The sequence below is a fragment of the Athene noctua genome, chromosome 10, assembly GCF_965140245.1.
Source record: "Athene noctua chromosome 10, bAthNoc1.hap1.1, whole genome shotgun sequence".
In the NCBI taxonomy this organism is placed as follows: Eukaryota; Metazoa; Chordata; class Aves; order Strigiformes; family Strigidae; genus Athene; species Athene noctua.
The window spans coordinates 17,154,854-17,178,616 of NC_134046.1; the positions used below are offsets into that span (position 1 = coordinate 17,154,854).

The window sequence follows — 23,763 nt, forward strand, 5'->3', positions numbered from 1 at the left end:
GCAGCTCCTAACAGAGAGCTGCTTCCCCTATCCTGGCAGATCTGGCTTTCCTCCGCACAACTCTTACCAGATTCTTGATCCACTTGTTTGCTTGTCCTTGGGGATCTATGTAGTGAGTCCAGCGTTGGGAGAATTGTGTTATTACCCCATTCTCAACAGACAGGGTGTCGTTGGGTAAACCAGCAATCTAAAGGGAAGGGAAAAGCTGTTGGGAACACCTGGTAGCACAATGCAGCTGACCAGAGAGAAGCCCTTGCTGCCCTGGCCCCTCTGTGGTCCTAGTGTGGTGGAGAGGGGTGGTGGTGAGGGTACTCCTAACAGAGCAGCTGAGTCCAGAGCTCCAGCTCTGCCTGAAAACAGCTGAGCCATTGGACAGAGCTGTGCTGGCAGAGTTAGGCTTGGGCAGGGTATGGCTAGGGCTTTGCTCTAAGCCTGTGGTTTGTAAAGGGAAAGCCTTATGGGTTAAGGCTCATGCCCTCAGAGCTGCTGCTTGCTGCTGCCCTGGGTGCTGCCAGGTCCTCTCCTGCACATCGAGCAGCAGTTCCAGCTCTGCACTGTGGAGGCGCTTGGTGGTTATTGAGCTGTTTGGTCTGGGGTCTGTCCTTTGGTACAGGTGATCCTCCTGAGGGGTGAGCTGAGTGTTTTAGCCTTTGCCTCAGGCCTTCAGTCTGAAGTGTTGGGTTTTGCTGCAGCTTGCCTGCCAGGAGCGGATTTCCATGGGGTCTCCAAGGGTGCTGATCAGGTTTGGCTCTGTGGTGTGAGGAATGTTGTTTTCTGACAGCTGCCTCAGCCACTCCTTGCACAGGGCTACACGGTAGTGTCCCTGCAATGAGAAGCAGCATCATAACACTTTTTTTTTTTTAGTTGCAGCTAGTCTGTTGTGAGCACTAAACCCTTCTCTTTCCCTTCAGAAGGGTCCCTGTGCAGCCTCTGGCATAAACAGAGAGAGATCCAGGAGGGATTTTGCACCTTTTTGCCCTACCCCTTTCTCCTAGTGGATCTGGCCAGCAAGAGGCCAGGAGAGCAGAGCACGTACCTGAACCCCTTGTAGGGAGCATTGCACACTTACCGTAAAAGGGCCCAGGTATGCCACAAAGCCAGCTGCAATCAGCACATCCCCAGTGATGTTGCGGATCTTGTAATCCAGGTTATCTGCAGTGTCCTGCCAGTGCACCTTCTCATCAGCCAGGCTGCGTATGAGCTGTGGGATAAGTCGCACATGAGAGCTGCTGCGTGATCTAACCCTGTGTCCTGGACCTGCTGCTCTCTGGGTAATGCTGCAGGTGACTCTGGTGTCCAGAGGCTGCAGGGTGGCCCCTGCCATATCTGAATTCTGTCCCTAGCTTTGAGCATGTAATCCTTGGATTACTGGGCTGCTCTCAGCTGTCCTGGACATCAGTTGCTGGTTGAAGAAGCTGCACATGGGAGGATGCAGCTTTTCACAACAGTGCCTGGCTAGCTTAGCCTCCCCAGTTCTGTTGTGCTGCTGAGATTTGGCTAGGCAGCTTCAACCTAGGATGTGCATGAACTGCAGGCATGTGGATGTTTTCACCACTGTGCTCCTTGTCCTGAAATCAAGCTGTCTCATGTAGGCAGGCAGAACCCATCTCTGTCCCTTACCATATCAGCACGGTCCAATCTCTGCTGACACTGCTTACACTTCATCTCCAACTCCTCCTTTTTAGCTATGCAGACCTTGTACTTGGCTTGCAGCATGGCAATGCCACCTTCAACCTCCTTCAGGCGTTCTTTAGCTTCCTCAAGAACCTGCTGAGTGGCATGGAGGTCCTCTTCGGCCTCTTGCCAGGCTCGCTGGGGAGATGCACAAGGAAACAGTGTGTGTGTTGGGCATGTGGCCAAACTCTTCTCCAAAAATCCAGAGATCTTGGAGCAAGAGTTGGTTTTCCATAAAAGCAGTAGCTGATACTGAGATCCTTCCCTGTATGACAAAGGTTGACCTGACTAACTCCAGGGGGATGTTTTGCAAGCCCAGGAATAAAAGTAGAGGAGAGGAGGGCATTTCTGTATAGTTCTAGAAAGCCAAGAGCCTGTGTCAGCTTACGTAAGTTCAGGATGTGGCCCACTAGTGAACCGAAGGAAAGGTTCCTCTGTTTGCCCCAAAATAATAATAAAGAGATAACTAAGTTTGGAGAGGATTAAGGCTAAAACAGTAGTGAGATATTGGAATGCTTCTGTAAGTACAGTCTCTGCTAAGCCAGGAACTCAGCACTAAGTGCTTCTGTTCCAACATATTCTAGGCTGATTTATTTTACTTTATTATGTTAATGGGTTTTGAGGCTTTGGATCTGCTAAGGCTTGTTCTGAATATTATGCCCTGATCTGGAGAACATGGTAACTCTCAGCATCTGTAGAAGGGGGCTGCTAGCACTGTTTCCCTAACAGCCAGAGCAACTGGGTCATGCTGCCTCTTACCCGCTTGGGCTCCACAACCTTGGCCACAAAGTGGTACTTGTGCATGGCATGGACCCACTGGCAGATGGAAGTGCAAGCTTTGGAGACCTTGGCGATGGCAGCTGGCTGAAACTCCTCACTGTCGATGTAGGGCTGGATGGCCTTGATCACAGTGTCTGCAATATTGTCCTGCAAGGAATGGTGGGAGAGAAAGGAGATCAGTGAGGAGGGACTCAAAAGGCTTCCTCCAGTGGCTGCAGCCTGCCCCAGGGCCTGGCAGGGTAGTTAAGATATTGCACTGGAATGAGAGAAATGAAACTGCTGTGTGTTGAGGCCTGGGAGGCACAGCTGTGGGATTGGGTAAATCCCTTCCCATACCACTTCCATCCAGCTCCTCCACACGGAAAGAGCAGAGGGACAGGAGGGGAAGACCTGTGAGTCTGGGTCCTGTTGCCCCAGACAGTGAAGTGCAGCCAGGTGACACAAGGACTTCCAGACCAAATACGTCCTCATCCTCTGGTGTTGAAGGGTGTTGCCCACATGGAGCTTTAAGCTTCATTGCTGTGAGAAGGATCTCTGTGAGGCAATACCTGATCCCTGGTTACAGCTTCCCTCTGCCACCACTTACCTTATCATACTTAAACAGGCTGTCCAGGAACTTCCCTGGGTCCTGGAGAAGGACCCTGCCTGGCTCCCAGTAGTCATCCACCTTTGTGTCTAGCTTTTCTCCTGCCACCCTTTTGGGCTTGATTCCTTTCATAATGCAGAGAGCTTCAATCACCATCTTCACACCAAGGGGAGGCCGCTGCATTGCTCGTACCTTCAAAATCCAAATGGAGACAGTGGGTTGGCCTGGTACTCGGCAAGGGGTGCTCATCCCTCAGCTGACCCAAGGGAGACTGGGACCAGAGGCAGGATATTTAGAGCATGCAATGCACAGGCAGGAAGGACAGAGGTATTTGAAAGAAAAGCTGGTTATCAGAAAGGACATGGAGTGAACTATAGGTAGTCTGAAAAAGCCTGCACTGATGCTCTCTGACAGGTATATCTTACAGGCTGAAGATGTCTTAGCACAGGAGCTAGATCTATATGGCCCTGGGGAGGAGGCTGTATGGAAATGGGGCACAGGCAGTCTTTCTCCCTTGCTCTGTGGGCTCTCATTTGTCTTACAAGCCACCATAGAAATGTTGTACCCCATGAGCTGGTCTGCAGCACTTGTGGAGGGACTGCTTGAGTCCCTTCTCAAGCAGGCAGTTAAGTGTGCTGCTGCAGCACCCTTGAGATGGCTGTAGGTATCAGGAGCCTTAAGGATGATTCCTACTTTTTCCCTTCTAGTGCTGACCATCCTTGCCATGTTCAGCCAGAGATGCTTCCAGGCCTTCCCACTGCACGCAGTTAACAGAGGGGCAGAGTTTGTGGCGTCACTGTGCCTGGTCTATCCCCATGCAGACACCCTCTGTGCGAAGGACTTTGGCTCTATGACTGCCCTCAGAAAAAGCAGTTCCTCGAGTGGTTCTGCAGCACAGTGGGTGAGGAGAATGTGCTGAGCCCAGCTGAGGTGGAGGCCTATGATGCCCTGCTGGCTTCAGGTAAGCCCATCCTGGAAGGCAATGTCCTTGAGCAGGCATTGCAGGCATGCTGCCACGTCCCGCAGCTCCCAAGCACGATAGTGGCCCCCAGTGATGAGGGTCCCTCTCTGCAGGCCCTGCAGCAGGAGCTTCAGGACTATCGTGACTGTCAGCTCTGGCGGCACAATAAGCTGCAGGTTTGCGCAGCCAACCTGCAGCAAGAGTTGAAGTATTTAGAGGAGGATGAGAAAGTGGTGAAGCGGGACTTGAGGAAGCCTCAGATGGACATGGAAGTGGAGATCTTACAAACCAGAGCTGTCCTGAGCCAGATCAGCAAAGCTGCGAAGCAGCTGGCAGAGTGGTATGGGGACATGGGGAAAGGCTGGCCGCCAGCACTGCTGTGTGAGATGGATTTTGGCCCTTACATGGAGCTAGAACAACAGGCCACTGCTGTGTTCAAAAGGTTCACCCAGCAGGTCCTACCAGGGAGTGTCCAGGCTCCAGATGCTCAGGGAGCAAGTGCACAGGGGAAGGGAAACCTGAAGGAAAGACTGGAGGCTGGGACACAGATAGACTCAGACTGGGAAATACCAGAAGGAAGAAGAGGAGCTCCTCGTCAAGAGTGTGTGAAAACACCATGGGGGGTGGCACCAGCAAGTCAGGGAGTACTGGTCCAAGGCTCAAGGGCAGAGTTGCTATTGGAGGGAAGGAATAGGAGAAAGGTGTTGAGCATGGGGAATGAGGAGAAGAGAGATAGCAGCCAGGAAGCCAGAGGGAGAAAGGACACCAAGAAAACAAAGATGCCAAAAAGCTTTCGGAATGATGGAGATGAGGTACTGGATGACCAAGTCGGTTTCTGGAAGGAGCTGAGCCAAATGGAGACAGCACATATCTGTGCCCAGAGGGAGGTTATAGTCATGTCAGCAAAAGTGGAAGGCCACTGTGCTGCACTGGAGTGGGCCCAGAGGACTCTGGAGGCTCTCAGGGAGAACCAGGTAGGACCAGTGCTCCCCTTCCTCCACCACTGTTTGTGGCAGGGTCTGCCTGTGCTGCAGGCAGTCCCTCCTGTTGAATGCTGGAGCACAGCTGACATGTCAGGAGTGGGTGGCAGAGCCAGGCAGCACTAGAGGTGCTCCCAGCTGTTTTGTCTTTCCCTTGCACAGCATGCAGTCAAGGCAGAGCTCCAGAGTCAGGCTGCCACACGTCAGAAGCAGCTTCATACCCTGTGCTGTGACATCATGCAGACCCTGGCCCACCAGCTGCCACCGCTGCTGAAGGTAGAGGCCCGCCTCTTTCGTCTGCCCATCCTGTGGAGGCAGTTTAGCCTGAAAGCTGCCCATCTGCGGTATGTTGCTGGGAGGCAGGAGGAGGCGGCTGCATGGCTGGCGCGCCAGCACAGTTGCTTGGATCTGCTGGCGCTCCAGCTGAAACGTGAGATAAAGGAGATGGACCAGAAAGCAGCTTGGCTAGGGGAGATGGAAACTGCCATGAGGGAAGCCCAGACCAGGCTGCAGGAGCAGAAGGACTACTTCAAAGATACTAGTTCCTGCAAGAAGTATTGTCCATGCACATGGATAGCCCCCAAAGACCCCTCTGCTGTACGGTAAGGGCCTGGGGGTGTGTGTGTGGATGAGGAACAAACTGGATGTGGAGGAGGTGCCATGGGAATGGGAGAGGCATGGGGCAGACCCAAGCTATCAGGCAGCCTAGCAGTGCTCTTCTGCCAGTGCCAGAGCCTGACTCCATAGTGATGTGAAATTGCCTGGAAGATGGCATCTGCTTCTTCCTGCCTGGTTAGGGCTGATGCAGCAAAGCATGGGCTTGGAGAAGGGGATGAGTATGGAGAACAGAGGTTTTCCCAGGATGTGAAGGTGGATAGTGTAGAGGCAAGTCTTCACCCTTGGGGAAGGAGAGCTGGGCCAGAAGGAAGCACAAGCTGCTTGGAGCAAGAGCTTTCTCTGGTTAGGTGTCCTGCACTGACAGTGACTTCTCAGTCTTCCCTACCCAGCTCTGGAGTAGCTGGTGCTGGTGTCTGACAGCAAGGAGTCCCTGACAGGCTATTGAGCCAGTCTGGTCCTTCACGGAGCTCTTCCAGGATGTGGGCTGCTCACCAGGAGTGGCTGTCCTCTCATTGTCGCCCCACTGCTGCTTGTTTTCCAGTCCCACAGTGCACAATGTCTCCTGAGCCCCGTTATTCAGTGCTGGCACACTGCTCACACCCTCTAGCTGGCTGTCTGCTCTTGCAGGCTCTGGGACATGCTGAGGGGTCAAGATCAGAAGAAGCAGATCTTATGCAGCTATAAGGCCATGGTAGCCCAGTGCTCCCAGTTGGTTCAGGACCAGAGGGTGCTGGAAGCAAGCTCCTACACCCCAGCTCCCTGCCCTGGAGGCCTCCACAGAGGTGCTCTACCAGCTGCTGTGTGACAGCTCCAACAAGCTGCAGCTCTCCTCCCCGGTAAGCAAGCACTCCTGCTCCACCTGGCCTTGCTGGGTGGCACAGGGCTGTGAGTCAGAGCCCTCTGTGCCACCCTCCCTGGGTGCAGGCAGAAGAACTTACTGCCTCGGCCCATGGAGGGAGAGGATCCTTGCCTTGTCCCAGAAGCTATCCAGTGAGGCAGGGGCTGGCTGGGGGACAAAGCTGATTCCCATTGTCTCACATGTGCTGTTAAGCATAGAGATTGGGGTGCTTTAGCCAAGGTGGCCCAGTAAGCTACCTCTGTTCCTTGAACTGGATGTGGTTAGAGGCCAGAGCCAGGTAGGTAGTTTGCTTCTGGTGGGCTGCATGTTCACATGTATTTGGGTTCTGCCCCTCGGGAGATCACAGAGATGATCCAGCAACTGATCACCATGCAGGACAACCTCTACCAAATGCTAACAGATCTCCTGAGTGACTTGAAGGCCAAGCGCAGATCTCTGGAGAACCCTATCCTGCAGACAGAGCGCAACCTTTATGTGTATTTTTACTGTGATGAGGATCGGCTGAGAGAGGTGGTGGAGCACCTGGAGAAGCAGGTGTCAGCTTCCTGTCCCCCACTGAGGGAGCTGCCCTATGCAGAGGAGTAGGTCAAAGGGATGCTTGCTCCCTGCCATGGAAATGGTGTCCTCTTTTGGTTGGGTTATTAATCCTGCACTGGAAGAGAACTCTGATGGTCCTGGCTCTAGTGACAGGTTACTTGGGTCATGGCCCAGCAGCTGGGCTTAAAAGAAACAGGGAACTTATTCCTTAAATGAAGAGTTTCCTGAAGCTGGTGCGTGGGTTAGGTGATGTGTAAGAAATTGATGCATTTTGTGAGTTGGCACTGGAAGCTTTGTATGGACAGGAGACTTTTCATGCCAACTCTACAAGAGGATGGGTGCTGGGGGCAAGTGGACTTGACACTGGGTCTTTCCCCACCTTATGGTGAAAGGAGTTTTGTATGTTTTGTGCGGAATAAAAAGGTATGTTATTCACAATTACAGAGCAATAAGTGTGTCTCTCCCCTTTGCAGATGTTTACACCCTGTGTGATGAGATCTTGTACTTGCCGAGTCTGCTCTCTTGGCTATGGGCTGTGACACTTGCCAGGCTCAGAATCGCACTCCTTTCTCTGACTATCCTATTTCAAGCCAGTATTTCTGGAAGTCAGCTCACCAGCCATTGCCTCTTCCTCTTTTCTGCCTGTGGTGGATCCCCTTTCAGAAGAGTCTGCTGGTTCAGACAGTGTGCTGCTAGGTCTGTCCCTGTGCTGTGCAGGCAATACTTGAGTTGCACTGTGGTGCTCCCTGTCACCTACCCCCATGGACAGGCACCATGGGGTGATCCCTCTTCAACACCCTCTCTGGTACAAGTTGGAAACAACATGTAGGAACACCCAAGAGCCAGTTGCTGCCTCTCTGGCCTGCAAAACTATTTGCTTCTGAAGGAGTAAAGCTGAGAAGCTGCATGGGCAAATGCCCAGACTGTGAGCCTAGGGGGATTGATGGAGATGCTGGGGATACTGCAAACCTATGGAAGGGGAATTGCTGCAAAGTGAGAGGCTTTCCAGGATCAGACCCAGCTCTGCCACCCTCCCCCCTCAACCCAGTTACCTCTGTAACATCACTTTTGTTGAGGTTCCTCAGGCTGGCAAGAGCAGCATCCAGGGCTGGGAGGGCTTCAGACAAGTCCTTCTGAGCATCATCTGCAATGGCTTGGGCTGTCTGAGCTTTCACTCTGGACTTCACCTCCTCAGCCTGCACAGCACTTCTTGTCTCTTCAGCCACAGCTGTGTCCACCTGCAACACCAGACAGCCTCAGAAGCACGCTGGAGCCAGAGCACCACTTTGGCTTGGCTCAGCACTGCTAGGTAAGGATCACAGCTGTCCTGACGGGTCATGTGTATTCTTCCAGCAGGGACAGGCTGGGGTCCTACTTCTGGAGGGGATCCCCTTCCCCCATCATACTAGCAGGAGGTTTTTGTCAGTCTGTAGAAATCACCCACAAGATCCAACTCTGGCTGTGCTTGGAATGGTGTTAGTCCTGAAGGAATTAGCTGCTCTATAAATTTTTCCTATTGGCACAGGGAGAGTATGCATAGGGATACAAATGTGTAGGGAGGTGGAGGAATAAGAAGATATGCTGAGGGTTTTGTTTCTAAAACTGTCACTTCTGCCTACCCCCGGGGTTAAAACACTACCAGGAGGTGTAAAGGCAATGTGGAATATAGCCAAATCTTTATCTACGATGTGGAAGCATGGGCAATTTCAGACTTTTCCTCCTTAGCATGCAGAGTGTCTGTTCCCTCTGTCTCAGTCTGGCCATCCCACAGTAGGAGACAGGCGGGGAGGAACACAAGGAGGAGCAAAAGTAGTGACAGCCAACACAGGACAGTTCTCTCTTCTGCAGTGGCATGAGTGACTGTGTGTGATGATCCCTGAAGTCTGGGCTGGCAGGGGCAGGCTGCAGCTGGACCAGCTCCCCGAGGATGGGATGTGGGGGGATGATCCCTTTCAGCAATAACAGTCTGGGCTTTGAGCTGCTCAGGCCACCTGAGGATTGGGTGAGTAGTGTGGCTAGTCTGTGCTTGCAAGGATCTAAACTAGTGAGGAAAAGGAGCTGGTAACTTGGCTGACAGACCCCTGGGTTGTGGTTTCAGACGGAGGCAGGTGAGCCATCCCTTCTGCTAGCAGCTGGCTGGTAGGTTGTGACCGGTCCCCACCAACACCAGCGTGGGGACCCCAGCAGAAGGCTGTTCTTGCTGATAGTGCCGCTCTGCATAAATACCTGTTGGGCTAATATTGAGGCCTTTTTATTGACAGATCAAGCAGGATTTTGTAGAATGCCCACAAGGCCTCCCCCAGCCCTGTGTCCAGTCTGAGCAGTCAAGACTCAGAAAGCGCAGGGCTGTCCAGCCGCGGTACCTGCAGTTGCTCCATGGTTGCCAGTGTGTCTTTGGCTGCCTGTGCCAGGAGAGGGCGGGCGGACTCCAGCTCCTCCTGCATCCTTGCTACATCCTCTGCTGTTTGCAGGAGCTGCGGGAGCAGAGTAGAGTGAGAGCATAGGCAGCAGCCACGGAAAGCCCCAGGAAAAGGCTGTGCTGCCCTTGTGCGTGCTTCCTGCCCAGTGTCAGGCCGTGCAAAGCCGGTTGTGCCCTGGCCCCTGCTTAAGCAACAATCTGGCGTTGTGGTGTGCTTATAAACAGTAGTGCCTAGCGGTGCCTGCTTGTGATGGACTTTACTTCAAAAGCTCATGGCAATCAGCAGAACAATGGTGATGTTATGGGGCTTTCAGAGAAAAGGTTAATAAGGAACATCCTGAGAGATGATGAGCTACAGAGGGGTCTGTAGTCCCCAAAGACTGAGGACCATCATTCTTTTAGAGCTGTTACAGACTCAGACCTTTAGAAAGACAGGACCTGGCATAAGGCATAGTTCCCATTTGCTTTAGCATGAGCTTTCTCCTGTTATGCAGGAGATGTGGAGGGCATCTTGCTGCATTTCTGTGGCTAAAAATATTATTATAAATGTATAAATATAAAAATTTCACTGGCTCAGAGCAGGTAAGGGGGGTCTAAATCTCTCCTGGGTGTGAGGGACAAACCTTGTCTAGGCCACTTTTCATCCTGTTCTTGGCTGTCTTCAGTTCCTGTTTCTTCTTTCCAATCAGGGAACTGAAGATGCTGAGGAACTCGAGGTAGCTCTTGGGAGTGACATAATTGTGTCTGGCCAGTTCTGCTAGGTATACTTGGCACTTCTTTGCCACGCTCTGGTGGATCTCTACACATACTTGAATCTACAAGAAGGAAGGAAAGCAACAATCTTATTCAGTACTGAACATGTCATAGGCAAGTCTATGTGATGCCCACAGAGAGCACGAGGGGTTTATAAAGAGCCTAAGTATATGGTTACAGCAGAGCTTATATATGTGTGTGGGCTTCAATGCCATAGAGAGAGTGACAAATGGACATGCCCATTTCAAGGCATACAAAAGCTAGCCAGTTCTGTGTTTGAATGATCCTGCTACAAAACATTTTTGCTACAGGATATGACTTTTCTGCAGGTGTGTCCTGCATCCATTGTCTGTGTGTATCTAGAGACACGGCACTTTGAGCATACAGGAGCTGTGTTGAGTGTGGCACCTACCATCCCACTGAGCTCTTCAGTATTGGCTCCAAGATGTGGGATCTCGTGTAAGAAGGAGGAGGCAACACACTGCAGGGCTTCAGCAGGCCATTCATTAAACCAGTTAATGGTACAGCAGTTCACAAGAGAGGGGAACTGTCTCAAGCGTGCACGGAAAACTTCTCCAATAGGGCTGAGGGAAAGATGTGCAGAAAATACGTTACAACTAGCTATAAATACAAGGATAAAATAGCTTTCCTACTTCCCAAGAACCATCCTGAACTCTTACAGAGTAAGAAGGAAGGGAATGTACCCAAGGAAGGAGGAGAAACAGGGAATGAAAGCTCAGGCAGTGAGGTGCATGTCACAGCTCACTCCTTGGAAATCCTGGGTATATTCTGGAAGTATTAAGATGGTAGCAGGGTGATGTTTTATGGGTCCTTCCCTAAGGAAGACACTTAAGGGGTAAGAAATAAATGTGACCTGAAATCTATTTTCTATCACCAGAACAAAATCATAGCCCCAGTTCTTCCACTTCCACTGGGAGTGCCCTGTACCTTCTGGCAGCAAGCTCATGCACTAGATTTATGAACAAACATGGTGCAACTGAGCCTCAAATTCAAGCAAGATAATTTTGTAACAAACAGCTCAATAGTGTGTGAAGGAAGAGGAAGCTTGTATCTAATCTGGATCACATACAAGCATATTCTTATGCTTTTCAAGCTTCATTTTGAAACCAGAGAAGTGTAAAAAAAGTATCCAGTCTTATGGGAAAGTGGTATGCAAATCTTACTCCTCCTCCAAAGTCTGGGCCTTGGAACAAAGGTCCCATGACAAAGTGATGCAAGGTAAAGGACAAGGAGGGAATAATTAACATTGACAGCATGGAGTCCTACCCCTGAACTGTACCTCATGCACAGGACCATGTGGATATTGCTGCGAACTCGTCTCGTGTATGCAGCCATCAAATTGGCCTTGGTGGGCTGCTGCCCTAGATCTCGAACAACAGGCTTCATAGCTGTCATTATCTGTTCTTGATCATCAGGGTTGTAAATGCTGGGAATGTCACCTGAGTTGAGCAGATTGTTGATATCCTCAAGGAAGGATTCATTTTTAATCTAAGTAGATGATGAGGGGGGGGAAAAAGTAGTTTCTTAAGTCATGACAGTCATATTTCCCATGCCATGGAGAGGACTTCTGTATAAATATAGCCCTCAGCCTCTGTTACAAGAAATCATTTCTGTGATCACCTAGCTCCAGTAAAGCATACTCTGATCCTTGTCCAGCATTTGCAATTGAAGAGCTATGTTCAGCCATTTCAGGGATTGTGGGGTATGTCTGAGAACAAACCTCTTTCTGCCCATTCACTGTCTCCTTACAGACAAATTGAGCTCAGGGCCTTGCTCCCTGCCTCGCAGTGACTCTGCAACCAGACCCCAGGTTGCCCTGGGTCTTCATTCCTCCAGCACAGAAAACTTCACTATTAGAATAAAGCTCTTCAGTGTGGGAGACAGAGTAATTGTAGGGATGTGTCACAGCCTGTAGGACGATCTCCCTCCAGAGCTACACTCACCTCTCCACCTTTGCTACATCATAAAAACACAGCATCCATCTACTTGACTAAATGCACCCTCCCATGCCCCTCTTCTCCCACATATGCTTCTCACTGCAGGGAAAAGGATGCAAGAACAAGCAGCATTTAACAGATGCTCATCTCACTGCTTAGGGCACTGCCAGAAGGGACTTGGTTCCTATGATAATGAAGGCAGTAAAAAAGCCTATGGGGAACATAACTGTGAATTCCAGAAGTTGGCTTAGTCATTAGCAAGTTACAGTTTACAGTAACAAGCCAACATTATCCTGTGGAACCAGCAGGCATAAGGCCCTAAATCTACTGGTATTTTTGAAAAGAAAGAGAATGATGTTACTTAGGACATCATTAGTCATTAGTGGTCAGTGTAGTGCTTAACTTCAGGCAGCTGGGTCTAAAATCTTTGATTCCACCAAACCTTTGGATGCAGCTAAAAGATCCTTCCTTGAGCAACAGAAGAATCAGCTGACTCCTGCACAGCTCTACAGTCCCTCTAGCAACAAATATATCACCTTAAGTTTCCCTGGGGCTTTTTTACAAGATGGTGAAAGTGGGCTACTTAAGACATACAACTTGTGCCTGCTTTGTATCAAGCCCCTCCATCCTCTTTAGGGGGCTTTATTGAGCTCAGAGATGTGTTTCTGACTCCTTTTGAGATGGAGTCCAGCATGCTAATATTCCCGTACCTGTGTGTCTACAAATAGGAATGTCTTGGGTAGACTCTGAAGGCCTGCATTCATCATGATCTTCTTCACGTCATCACGCCATTCGGTCATGCCATAATTTTTGGACAGTTCAATCTGGAAACACTCATAATCTGCCCTAAAGGAAAGAGAAGCCTGTGGAGTTACACTGAATTAAAATCTCCTCTTTTGCCAGTCCTGAGTATGTGTTGTGGACTCAGGCAGAGAGGACTCAAGCAAGCTGCTTTCCTGCAGTGAATCCTGAGCACACACCTGTCCCTGTGCATGTTCAGCTACCAACCCAAGAGCATGTTTTACTCATAGCAGAGATACCTGAGCTGGCTAGAAACCAGAAGTGCAGCTCCATGAACTAAGTCATACTGCTTCTTGAGCCTAGTGCCTCAGAGTGCAGAGGGAGCAACTCAACTGGATTTATTTGTGATGCTGCCCTCAGAGGCTGGTGCACCAGGGAACCATGGCTGCATTTCTCTAGGATCACACCATTTATTCAGAGCTGGAAGAATTTTCTTCCTCAACCTAGTTTCCTGGCTCTTCAAGTTTCCCCCTTGAGGCCCCTTGACTCCCAAGACTTGCCAGTCCTACTTGACAGGCTGCCAGTGTTACTTGATCACTCAGCAAGAGTAGCTCCTGTCTTTGCCTTTCTGCTGCCCATCTCCTGGGAAGAAGCCCCCATGTCTCCCCCTGCCATGCTGAGTGCTGCATAGGCCAGTGAGCTGACATGGTCTGTGCTGGTTTTGTTTATTTGCTGCATGCCTGCAGCACTAACCCAAGCTACTAGCAGGCAAAAAAGTCCAATTTTTCTGGCATAGCTGTGCATATTAACTGAGCCCTAGCTCTTGAGTGTTAAATCTGGAGTCAGCAACCAGGAAAATGTGTAAGTGGTAGAAGGAAGGGCAGGAAAAGAGAATCTCTGAAGGCAGCCTCCATGGAGTTGCTCCACATAATGTGCATAGGAGTGCATTACTTACATGTGAGATGCCAGTCTGGTGAGAGACTGTCTCCCACTTCCCCCAACACCCAGGAGAAGAGCATTCCCCGGAGTCTGCCGCAGTATCCGGCTGATTCGGCAGATGTGCTGTATTGCATCCATGAAAAGCACAAGCTTCAGCTCTGGAGTGTTAATTTGATTGTACTCATTCAGGTAATCCTCAATCACAACCTTCAGCTGTGGGCAGAAACAGTCAGTTGTGGCTACCAGACAAAAGCAATTGTGAGAGGTTGGGTTGTTGTCTGTGAGCACAGCCAGGCCTCTGGGAGGGCAGAGCCTGGTGCTCAGCAGGGTCTGGGAGCAGCTTATGGCTCTCTTTTTGCTTTGTGCTCCTATAGGAACTGCCGTTGGCCTGGGCTGAATTTAGCTAGTGGTGGTGGTGGCAGCAGCTGCCGAATGCTGACCTTAAACTCAGGCAAGTGACTAAGGTCTGCTGTTCCCGGCAGTGCTGTTTGCCTGGAGAAACAGCGAGGCATAGTTCAAAATAAAACAGCTTATGGCTGCCTGACCCATGCCATTCTAGGGATTCCCTCTGGGAGAGCTTCCTCACTCTATAGCTGACCACTGCCTGCTGCTGCATCCTGTGGTTAGGACTCTGGCTGGAAAGGGCAGGTGCTTCAAGAAAACACCACTGGCTGCACGTGGGTGGGTAAGTGCTGGAGGAGCAGTCTCTTCTGGCCTTTCCAGGGCTCTCTTCAACAGCATCCGCAGGCCAGAGCAGCAGATGAAGCATGAAGACACCTCGGATTTGGTCCTACCCCCTCAGCAATCTCACTGTGAATCTGGGCAAGCAATATCAGCTGGAATTCATACAGTGCTGAGATCCCTGCCTAGATGCCAAAGTCCTGTGCGCATCAGTGGACTGTGCAGCAGCTTGGTAAGTCTGGCTGTCTCAGCTGTGCTCACCTCAGTGGGGGACAGGCCTACCTACTTTGAAAAGAGATTGGAAAGCTCAGATAATTACCAGTCCTTGTCACACAGCTATCACAAGAGGAGAGACGACAGGATAATCATGTGTTTCTGATAATGAGTGCAAAACGCACTGCTCATTGCCTTTGCTTAATTATCGCTACTGAAGTACTCACAGTATCTTCTCCAACAGGGAATCTGGCAGTAACATTAATTACTTGTAAAGGTCAATTGTGAAGTCTTTAATGGCAAAAGTAGTATTATTTGGGGGTAATGTGCCATTTCTTTCCAGCAAATTTCACTTTTCGATCCCAAGTGCAGCTCATTTGGGAGATTTGGCATAGCAGGCTGCCCCCAGGATGGCAATGCAGAGACAGCCTTTCCACCTCACTTCCCATCACACCAAATGCAGCCACTGCCCATATCTGGGGTAGGATTTCACAGGAGAGCCCTGGGTGGGTTTGTGATTCCAGATACCTTCAATTCAAGCAGCCCCATGGTTACTATTGACTATTTTCTTTTGTTTGCAGAAGACTTGGAAGATGTGAGTACAGTTCACATCATTGTGACTCCCAGGGTCCTTACCTCTTCCTGGCTGTTGATTGGTTTGTACAGTTTGCTGTTGGCACCTGGCTCCATGAAGTCCCCGAACAGAACTGGCTGGGAGGGGATGACCTCCTCAAAAGTGGTGCCTAACTCCTCCATCATACTCTTCAACAGGTTGTCAAACCAGGCCTGGTCCTCCTTGCTGATCAGGCGATCACAGAAGACCCGGCAGCTCTCATGATACCACAGTCTCAGCAGCTGCAGTTTGTTCTGGTAGGAAAATCCCAGCAAAACACCCCCGTGAGAAAAGCAGATAAGTATTAAGAGCCTCACTGTCAGGAAAGCTGGTTCCTGCCCAGCATGTGGCCAGCTCTATTCCTGCTAGAAGGCAGCTGGAGTGTAGAAAGAACTGGGTGGAGGAAGCTGCATTCTCTTCTCCTCTCAAAATCAACTCTTGTCGAAACAGCTGCTTTGTGGAGAGCTTATTACAGCTTCAGCTAATCCCCCTTCTATTTGTCCATATGTCAGGCTTTTTTTGGGAGATTTAAATCTCATGTTGTTTGTCCTTATCCTTCCTCCACTTTGATTTAATTTGTGCTGTTTTCAGAAGTTCTTGTATTTTTTAGAAAGATCCTTTTATTCAGGTGTAGCAACAGAACCAGGGTCCCAAGCACTTCCTGTGGTAAGTCAGTCTCTACTGGCTAGGCTGGAGCCAAAGCAAAGCCCTCAGAGGAGCTGAAGGGGCAGAAGCCTCCACTGCTACAAGCTGGTAACAAGACAATGCCTCTGCCCCTGTCTGGTCCCCTGTGGCTCCATCCAGCCCTGAATGTCTGGGCTGTGTTGCACTGATGCCCTGTAGCCACTCACCTGCTTCCATGCCAAGGGCTGGGGCAGCAGGAGGGGGTCTGTTTACTCCTGGTACTAGGCGATATAGCCAAAGAGGTCACCACATTCATTGAGCAGTACCAAAATGCAACCTCAACAACACATTGAGGCCTGTTGGCAGGCCTGTCAATGAGGCCTTAACTGGAACATTTCTGATCTTCCCCTGGGTGGCATGGCTGTGCTGATGGGAGGACTCACCTCAATCTTGCTGGGCTCAGCCATGACCATGCCCTGAAACACCTTGGAGAGGTCTCTCAGGTTGAAGGTGTAATGCGACTTTGCCGGTGTGGGCAGCAGCTGGGATGTGACTGTCGAATACACACAGATAGTGGCATCAACCAAGGGCTCGTTCAAGTCTTTGACTGCAAGTGCTCCTGCTGCAAAGACAGAGGAAGGTGGGGAGGATGTCAGGCTGGTGACTCTGGGTTGAGAAGGTCCTTGCAGTGCAGACAGATGGCACTGAGTGGCAGAGATGTTGCTAGGACTTGGCCAGGAACACATTTTTTCTTCTACTTTCTTCTGCACAGACTGTGTGGGGACCTGACCAAACACCTGCTCGCTGCAGTGGACAGTTTGCCAATGAGTTTCCCAACCAAAGGGAATCAGATCTGGGGAGCGAAGAATGCATCGCAACAATTCTGTGGTGTTAAGACTTCATGCACCCCAGGGAGAGAGGAGACACTGCCAGACAGGTAGTTGGTGCCTACTTGAAATACTCCAGACAGGTCTTCCTTTTCCCTCCTTTCACTCCCACAGTGAGTCTCAGCTACTTTTAAGCTAGAAGGTGTGAGTGCCCTCTTAGCTAAACTGCCTTGCAATTCATTGAGCTCAGCAAATGCAAAGACACTGAGGAATAATTTCTTATGCAATAGTCTGGCAAGATTTAAACACAGCTGCCAGTTTTAGAGCATAAAATACTTTTTTTAAATTTATTTTTAAACTCCAAATTAAGTTCCTTACAAACACTCCTGGGGAAGTAGAGCTCTGTGACACCCTAGCATTTTGCACTTTTTTGCATTATTTAAAAAAATCTTTAATTTCTTTTAAAAACACAGCTAGATGCTTCAGTGTGCCCCTGACCTCATAGTCAGGTACTGACACTTATGAATATTGCAAGCACTCAGAAAGCTCTGCTTTGCTCCTCTCATAGCTTACTATTCTCACTCCTTCCTACTGGCAGATTTGGAGATGAGGGCACATTTGCAAAGATGATCCTAAATTCCCACCCTGTCAAATATAAGAGGACTCATTTCACTCCAAATGAACCATTTTTTCTGGGTGGCTGTAGCACCATGCTTAGATCCACCCTGCTCAGCCGTCCACAGGCTGCAGCAGATGGAGAGTAACAGAAGGCTCTGCTTCCACAGAAGGCTGTTGTCTGGGCAAGTGTCTGCCTGCTGAAAGCACAGGTAAGCTATGCCATGCTGTGCGCATCAGCTTGTTCTGTTCAGTCTCTTTCTCATCTTTCTGCTCTTACTTACGCACTGGATCTCTGTAACTTCTTTCTCCTAGGAGTCCAGCTAGAAAAAGACAAAAAACCTGAGTTACCACTTTACCTGTTGAGGTGAAGGATATCTGCATCACCCATCACAAACAAAATCCTCTTCAAAAGGCCTAGGCTATAGGATACCTTAGGAAACTGTGAGGGCCAAAACTGAAGTTTGCCAATTTGCACCAGCAGAGTTCTGGCCCTGAGACTAAACAGTGTATGAGCTCTCTGTTTGCTAAAATTCAGACAACACTTTCCCAAAAGCATCTTCAAGCAACTAATGTAAGTTCCAGTGTCCAACACTTTGATCAGATCTTCAATATTAATTCCTCTCCTTCCAACCTCCATTATCATTGGGTTGACTTGCAGCACGAGGAGGTGGCAGTTGTCTGCAGAACTTACCCATCCAGCTGCCAAGGATGGTGCAAAAGATAGTCTTCTTGCTGCTCTCCTCCATCTCAGTGAAGGAGAGGTAGTTGAAATGGCGAGTGAGGCGTGGAGTGATAGCATTCCTTCCCCCTCCAGGAGGTCCCATGGCACAGACAAAATTAATATCTACCAGCTTCTTAAAAGTACCTTGAAGGGTGCAAAATCAGGAACAAATGCTAAGTTGTAGATAAAAAACCCTTGTCACAAATCTCCACAGCGGTATGTGTATCTTTCAACAGGCCAACTTTTGCCAAGAGTACTGGGCAAAGGACCTGGGTCATACCGATCTGTTTCCTGTCGTACCAGCCCTGGTGGTCCATCCACTGCCGCAGCAGCTCAATGGGTGGCTGAGCACCGTATTTCTCCAGCGTGGGCATGTTCAAGTCATCAATAAAAAATATGAAGTATTGTCCAACTGGAGGCCCGAACACACCCTTCCGCCTGTAAGGACAGAAGCCATGTAAGGACACAGGATAACTCCTATTGCAAAAGTTCTCCTAACATGAGCCAACAGCAGTTTTTTCTCCAGAGCCTTCCTGGGTCAGCAGTTTCAGCTACATTTATGCTTACACTACATATACCCCTTTATATGGGCTTTTGCACAGAAAGGATCCAGAGCAGTGTTTGAGGAACTGGCTTCTTTCCAAACACAAGTGAAATTTTGTCTACTTATGCACAATGTCAATAAATAAAGGGGTGCAAATAAGAGCAAAGCTTGAGCCTATGAATGTGTTGGAAACTTCAAACCAGTGGCTGAGCAGGGAGGAAAAAGGGAAAGCTGCTAACGATGGGGGGTGGGGCTGGGGGTCAGCAGCCACATTTTCTCCCCTAGGTTTCTAGGAAGACCCCACACCAGGGTTTGCAAACACCTGTGCTGTGAAATGTAGTATTTCTTGAAGAACTAGAACTGGAGCAACTTTTACAGATCCTCACCAACCCTTCCCACTTTCTTGCCACTGTATCAAGTTATTAGTGGCTCTCAGTCCCAGCCTAGATTTTCTGTTTGCCCTATTTGTTATCCACAACTGTATGTGCTTGGGGCCCCTTCAGGTCTTGGGATGAAACTAAATGGCCAAGCTGATAGAAACACTGAGCTCAGGGATATTGCCTTGGCAAACACAGAAAGGAAACTGGCCTCTTATCCAGTTTGCTGTCAATGAGATCCTGGGTTTGGTTAGCAGAGGTGCGTGCTGAAAACATCAGGAAGTGGGTGATGTATCTGAGAGGCAAGTTCTTCAAAAGGTGATCCGTAATTGTGAAAGTCTTCCCTGTGCCAGTGGGACCAATGCAGAGAACCTGGAAGCACAATCAGCAAAGCAACATAACCATAGAAATACGGCTTGTGTTTCCCAGCTCTGACATTTGCTGGAGGAACTGAAGGTTACTGCTCACTTAGGCATCCAAAGTCTGGGAGAAGAGAGAAGGCTCGCTTCTTCAGTAAGCACAGCTGTTCAACAGATCTCTTGGTGTGGAAGGAATCCAACCAGAGAAGTATGAAATGGAACTGTAGGAAACGGGTAAAGAGGGATGGTGATGGGCTATCTAGCAATTACTGCATTTTGACTGAACAACTGAGTGTTGATATTCCTTTGGGGCACTGGCATGATGCCTGGGGACTGAATGGAGAACTCTTGTTGCTTAGTCACAGCTTTTGAGCAGAGAAATACAAATCCATGAGAGTGGGAAATAAGGTAGTTCTTAGGTTCTGACTGCACTGGGAGACGAAGAGGTGCCCCTGATAATGAGAACAAGGGTTGAATTAAAAAAATCAAAGACAAGGTTGAGCACACACAGGCTTATGGTTGGTAAGCAACAGCTCCAGCAGATGGGCCATTCGGACTGTGTTCATCGTGGGCACAATAATGTCACAGAAGTTGGTATCAGGAACCATGGTGAACTTCACTGTAGAGTCCAGCCACTTCTCCCAGCACACCTGAAAGGTATGAGTGAGTTTAGAGGAGACAGTTGCATACATCCCCTATGGGAAAACTATTTCTGCTGTGTTTTCCCTGTCACATTTCCTCCTGTAGCTCAGATTCTGAAGAGGAATTCAGGTTTCCAGGCCCTCTATCTAGGTTTGCCACCCTTACCTTTCTGTATGGCAATGATGTGAGTGTCTGACTCATATCTTTTCGGGAGGGAGGTAGCCCAAGGGTTATGAGATTATTGCCCCAGCAGCAACACACTTGCCCTCCCTTCTGAAAACTGGGATCAAAGCAGGATGGCACACTTGTGATATCTGGAAGAACTGGAATTCTGTCCTAAGCTGACACACCCTGTAAGTGCCTCCATGGCAGAGGACCAATGAGGGCTTAGTTGGGATGCTGTCTTCACCTTTGGTGCCATCACTTCTGTTGCACTCACAGGCACATGGAGGTTTTGTACTTGTACAAGACATGAATGACTTGTGCTAGAATCAAGTCAGAGACTAACCTCCTAGAAGCCACTACACAAGTGAGATAGGGGTTTTGTCAGGGATGTGCTGAAAAACACAGAAAATGCCTATTCCTGACCACCCCATGTGGCCTTCCCACAGAGATGATGCTGGCAGCTTCTGCTAAGCATCTGACGCTTATGTAGGGCTCTTTACTTTGCCCTGATTTCAGGAAGGGGAAATAATTTTCCTCTTTTTTTTTTTTTTCCCCCCCTTTCAGCTCAGAGGCTGATGACGGTCAGTCAGATGGGCCTTCCATGCCCTACTGCACTGCTGTCTCCTGTGAAAAAGATGGCATATTTGTCTGCCTTGCTGCTCCTCCAGACTCTGCTGCACACAGCTCTTCTGCTGTTGTCCACTGCTTTCTAACCCAGACGGATCTTTCTGTCTGAGCTTCTCCCTGTCCTCTTCCAGCAGCCACACTTGAAGAGCCCTCCCACCTTCCTGGCAGACGCACTCAGGTCTGAATTGACCAGCCCTTGGCTCATATTTGAAAGATCTGTTTCACAACCCCGAGGGCACTCAGAGAAACTGCCTTCCACTTTTAATGAAAAGCTCGATTTCACTTTAAACATTGGTTGGTTCCTACAGGCCTTTCTTATTTACCCTTGATGAGAAAATCCTACCAAATCCTGCAGGATTGTTTTGTTTCCTGGTCCCTCCCCCAAACTTCCCAGCTTGGAGTTGAAAGTGAAATACTTTACCTCCCTAATGACCTCCTCATCCAGATCATCTTCAGCACTGCTAAGCCCAGCATCATACAGTTTATAGTCATAAACCAGTCCTTCTTCTGGGAAAAGTAACTGGATCTGTGAGAATAAAGCTGTGGTGAACCTGGCTGCCATTCAGCTGAATTCACTGGAGGATCTGCACTACTTCAAGGAAGACTTTACTAATGGTATGCTGCCCAGGCCAGGGGAGGCCAGGTCTCTCTCCCAGATCTTCCAGCTTGAGGGGTGAAGTGCTGGGGTTTCAACCCCAAGCCCCAAATTAAGGTTGACATATGGGTGATTCCCACAGCCCTTCACAAAGGGGGGGTGAGTTTACCTTTAGGCTTCCCTCCAGGGTGGGGCCGGCCTGGCATACAGAGCCATTGGGTAAAGGAGCCCCAGGGGTCCCGCAGTCAGTAACAAAGGTCAGGTGTCCCACTGAGGGATAAAGCTGGGACCCCTTGCAGGCAGGAGCAGTGTCTGTCTGTGAGGTGGATGCCCTGTGCAGAGTTCCCTGTTGGGGAAGGACCTCCCGCCTCCCTGGGACTGGGCTCCAGTCAGGTCTGGCCTTTGTAAACGTGGGCTGTGTAGAGATTCAGTATGTGGCTTCCTTGGTCTTATGTATTTGGCTTGTTGATTCTGTTCTCTCCCGTCCCTTCTATGGGAGACTACATTTCACCATTTATTCCACCCATTGTTGGTTGTGTGGTGTCGTTGTTGGGGTCAGTGGGATTGATGTTGATTATGTATAACATGACTTGACTTGTTTGTACCCCTAGTGCTCACCCCTGTACTGACCCTTTTGTATCGAATACAATTTGGTTATTGGTTCATCTTTATGCTGGCTGTGTCCTTTATGCTAGGCCTAATAATTTGCAAAACAAGGGGTCCCTTGAAGCTCTATGCAGATGTGGTATAAGAGATCTCAAGAGGAAGCTCATCCAAAGCCTTCAGGCATTCAGGAAGCTCTGACCCCCACTCCTCATTACCAGTTCCTCTATAATGACAGAGGATATGCCTTTCCTTTACTCACCTTTTCCTTTGCCATCTTCTCCCTCAGCCACAAGCTGAAGGCAGTGCGACCTTGGGAATCTCCAGTAGCACCCACACTCCAGATCAAAGCAAATATAAACCAGGGTTCAATCAGCTCTCTGATACGAGCTGCCTTCTCCTGGGGAATCATCCTAATTCCCTGAGAACCATAGAAGAACAGAAGTAAAATTCTCAGGCATGGTTAAAGTACACAAAACCAGACTCTTCTTAATGTGCTTGTAATTCTATTAAGCTACTATGTAGCTTTTTCTAGCCAGATTTTCACAGGCCTTGTTAATGTATTCTGTGGATTAAAACTTGCTGTTTCATTGGTGTACTTGAGAGACTCCCCTTGCTGAATTAATGTCACTCAACAGGAGTTGGGAGAAGAATTTAGTCCTTGGTTTTTAATTTGAAAATCGTCCAGCCTTCTTCAGTGCTAATTCTCAAAGGACCTGCAATCTGGAGTGCATCACTGCTTAGCTCTGATATGTCTTCCATTCTGCAATTCCCTCTGCTATAAATAAAAGTGAGCCTCTTCCCTCCAGCCTGGTAGGCATGGAGCTTATCTTCTGCTCTTTCAGTGGGCCAAGGATAATCCTTCCATGTTTACCTGTGCTTCGCAGACTGCTGTATTACCTTCTGCCATGTAGATGAGCTACAGCATGACCTTTCTGCACCAACACCTTGTTCTTTGGTGACTAACCCTTTGCATGACTTAGGGCCCTGAAGAGCTACAGGCAAAAGTGACAGTGATAGAGGTAGCAAAATCCTACCTCAATGGAAATGAAAGGCTGAAACAAACATTCCAAGAGTATGAGCAGGCTCCTTGTGAGGTTACTGTCTGTTGAGGCAATTATCTCCTTCACAAACTTCCGGACAAAGGTGATGGCCTCCTGTAAGGAGAGGCAGGAACAGCTCAGTGTCACCATCCAACACATTTGACTTTGCTTTTATCTTCTATGGTTCTGCTTTCTCCTTGTCTCCCTGCAGGTTATGTTTACCAGGGAGGGTATGACTGAGAATGCTGCCATTTCCCACTGCATCCCAAGTACAACCATTTTGACTGTAGAGAAGCAAGACAAACCCGTTGGTTCAGTCTTAACCTCTTGGCCTGCCTTTTGGTTCTGTGCAACAGTGATGTGCATCTGTGCAACAACTGACTTGCCATCACTGTTGTTAAATGGTTTGCTCCCATCAGAGCTTTCCTTTGCAGCTCCAGGTTATTCATTAACCTAGTGGTTTAGGAGCAGAGTAGAAATAACAAGACTTATTCTTACAACTTCCTCCCTGGAGTTATTCCACTGTAAGCAATGGAGTTACACCAGGGATGTCCAGAAGGTAATTTTAAAATTAAATGAAACAAACTATAATGACCAATAAGACTAAATCACATCTATAGGGATCGTTGAATAACCTCTATTAAATCCAGGAAATTCATAGAGCGGTTTGTATACTGGTAGTCTGAAGTGTTCTCACAATGGCATT

General features: G+C 49.2%; 2 protein-coding genes across 2 annotated transcripts in view; one reads left to right on the forward strand and one right to left on the reverse strand.

Annotated features, from left to right (window-relative positions):
• DNAH1 (dynein axonemal heavy chain 1) overlaps positions 1-23,763 on the reverse strand; it is a 71,900-nt gene that overhangs the window by 9,891 nt on the left and 38,246 nt on the right. The window contains 23 exon segments of the mRNA XM_074913820.1: positions 68-187; positions 698-823; positions 1,070-1,201; positions 1,621-1,812; positions 2,434-2,601; positions 3,041-3,232; positions 8,048-8,233; positions 9,359-9,469; positions 10,038-10,229; positions 10,580-10,751; positions 11,468-11,676; positions 12,836-12,971; positions 13,822-14,018; positions 15,336-15,566; positions 16,380-16,558; positions 17,663-17,701; positions 18,073-18,246; positions 18,383-18,540; positions 19,235-19,395; positions 19,892-20,032; positions 21,238-21,342; positions 22,277-22,435; positions 23,052-23,171. Coding sequence (XP_074769921.1) covers positions 68-187; positions 698-823; positions 1,070-1,201; positions 1,621-1,812; positions 2,434-2,601; positions 3,041-3,232; positions 8,048-8,233; positions 9,359-9,469; positions 10,038-10,229; positions 10,580-10,751; positions 11,468-11,676; positions 12,836-12,971; positions 13,822-14,018; positions 15,336-15,566; positions 16,380-16,558; positions 17,663-17,701; positions 18,073-18,246; positions 18,383-18,540; positions 19,235-19,395; positions 19,892-20,032; positions 21,238-21,342; positions 22,277-22,435; positions 23,052-23,171 — 3,600 coding nt within the window.
• Positions 3,723-7,043, forward strand: LOC141964021 (HAUS augmin-like complex subunit 3). Its single transcript, XM_074913821.1, is given in 7 exon segments — positions 3,723-3,882; positions 3,885-4,975; positions 5,144-5,583; positions 6,227-6,337; positions 6,339-6,435; positions 6,580-6,589; positions 6,805-7,043. Coding segments are annotated over 7 exon segments (2,148 nt in total).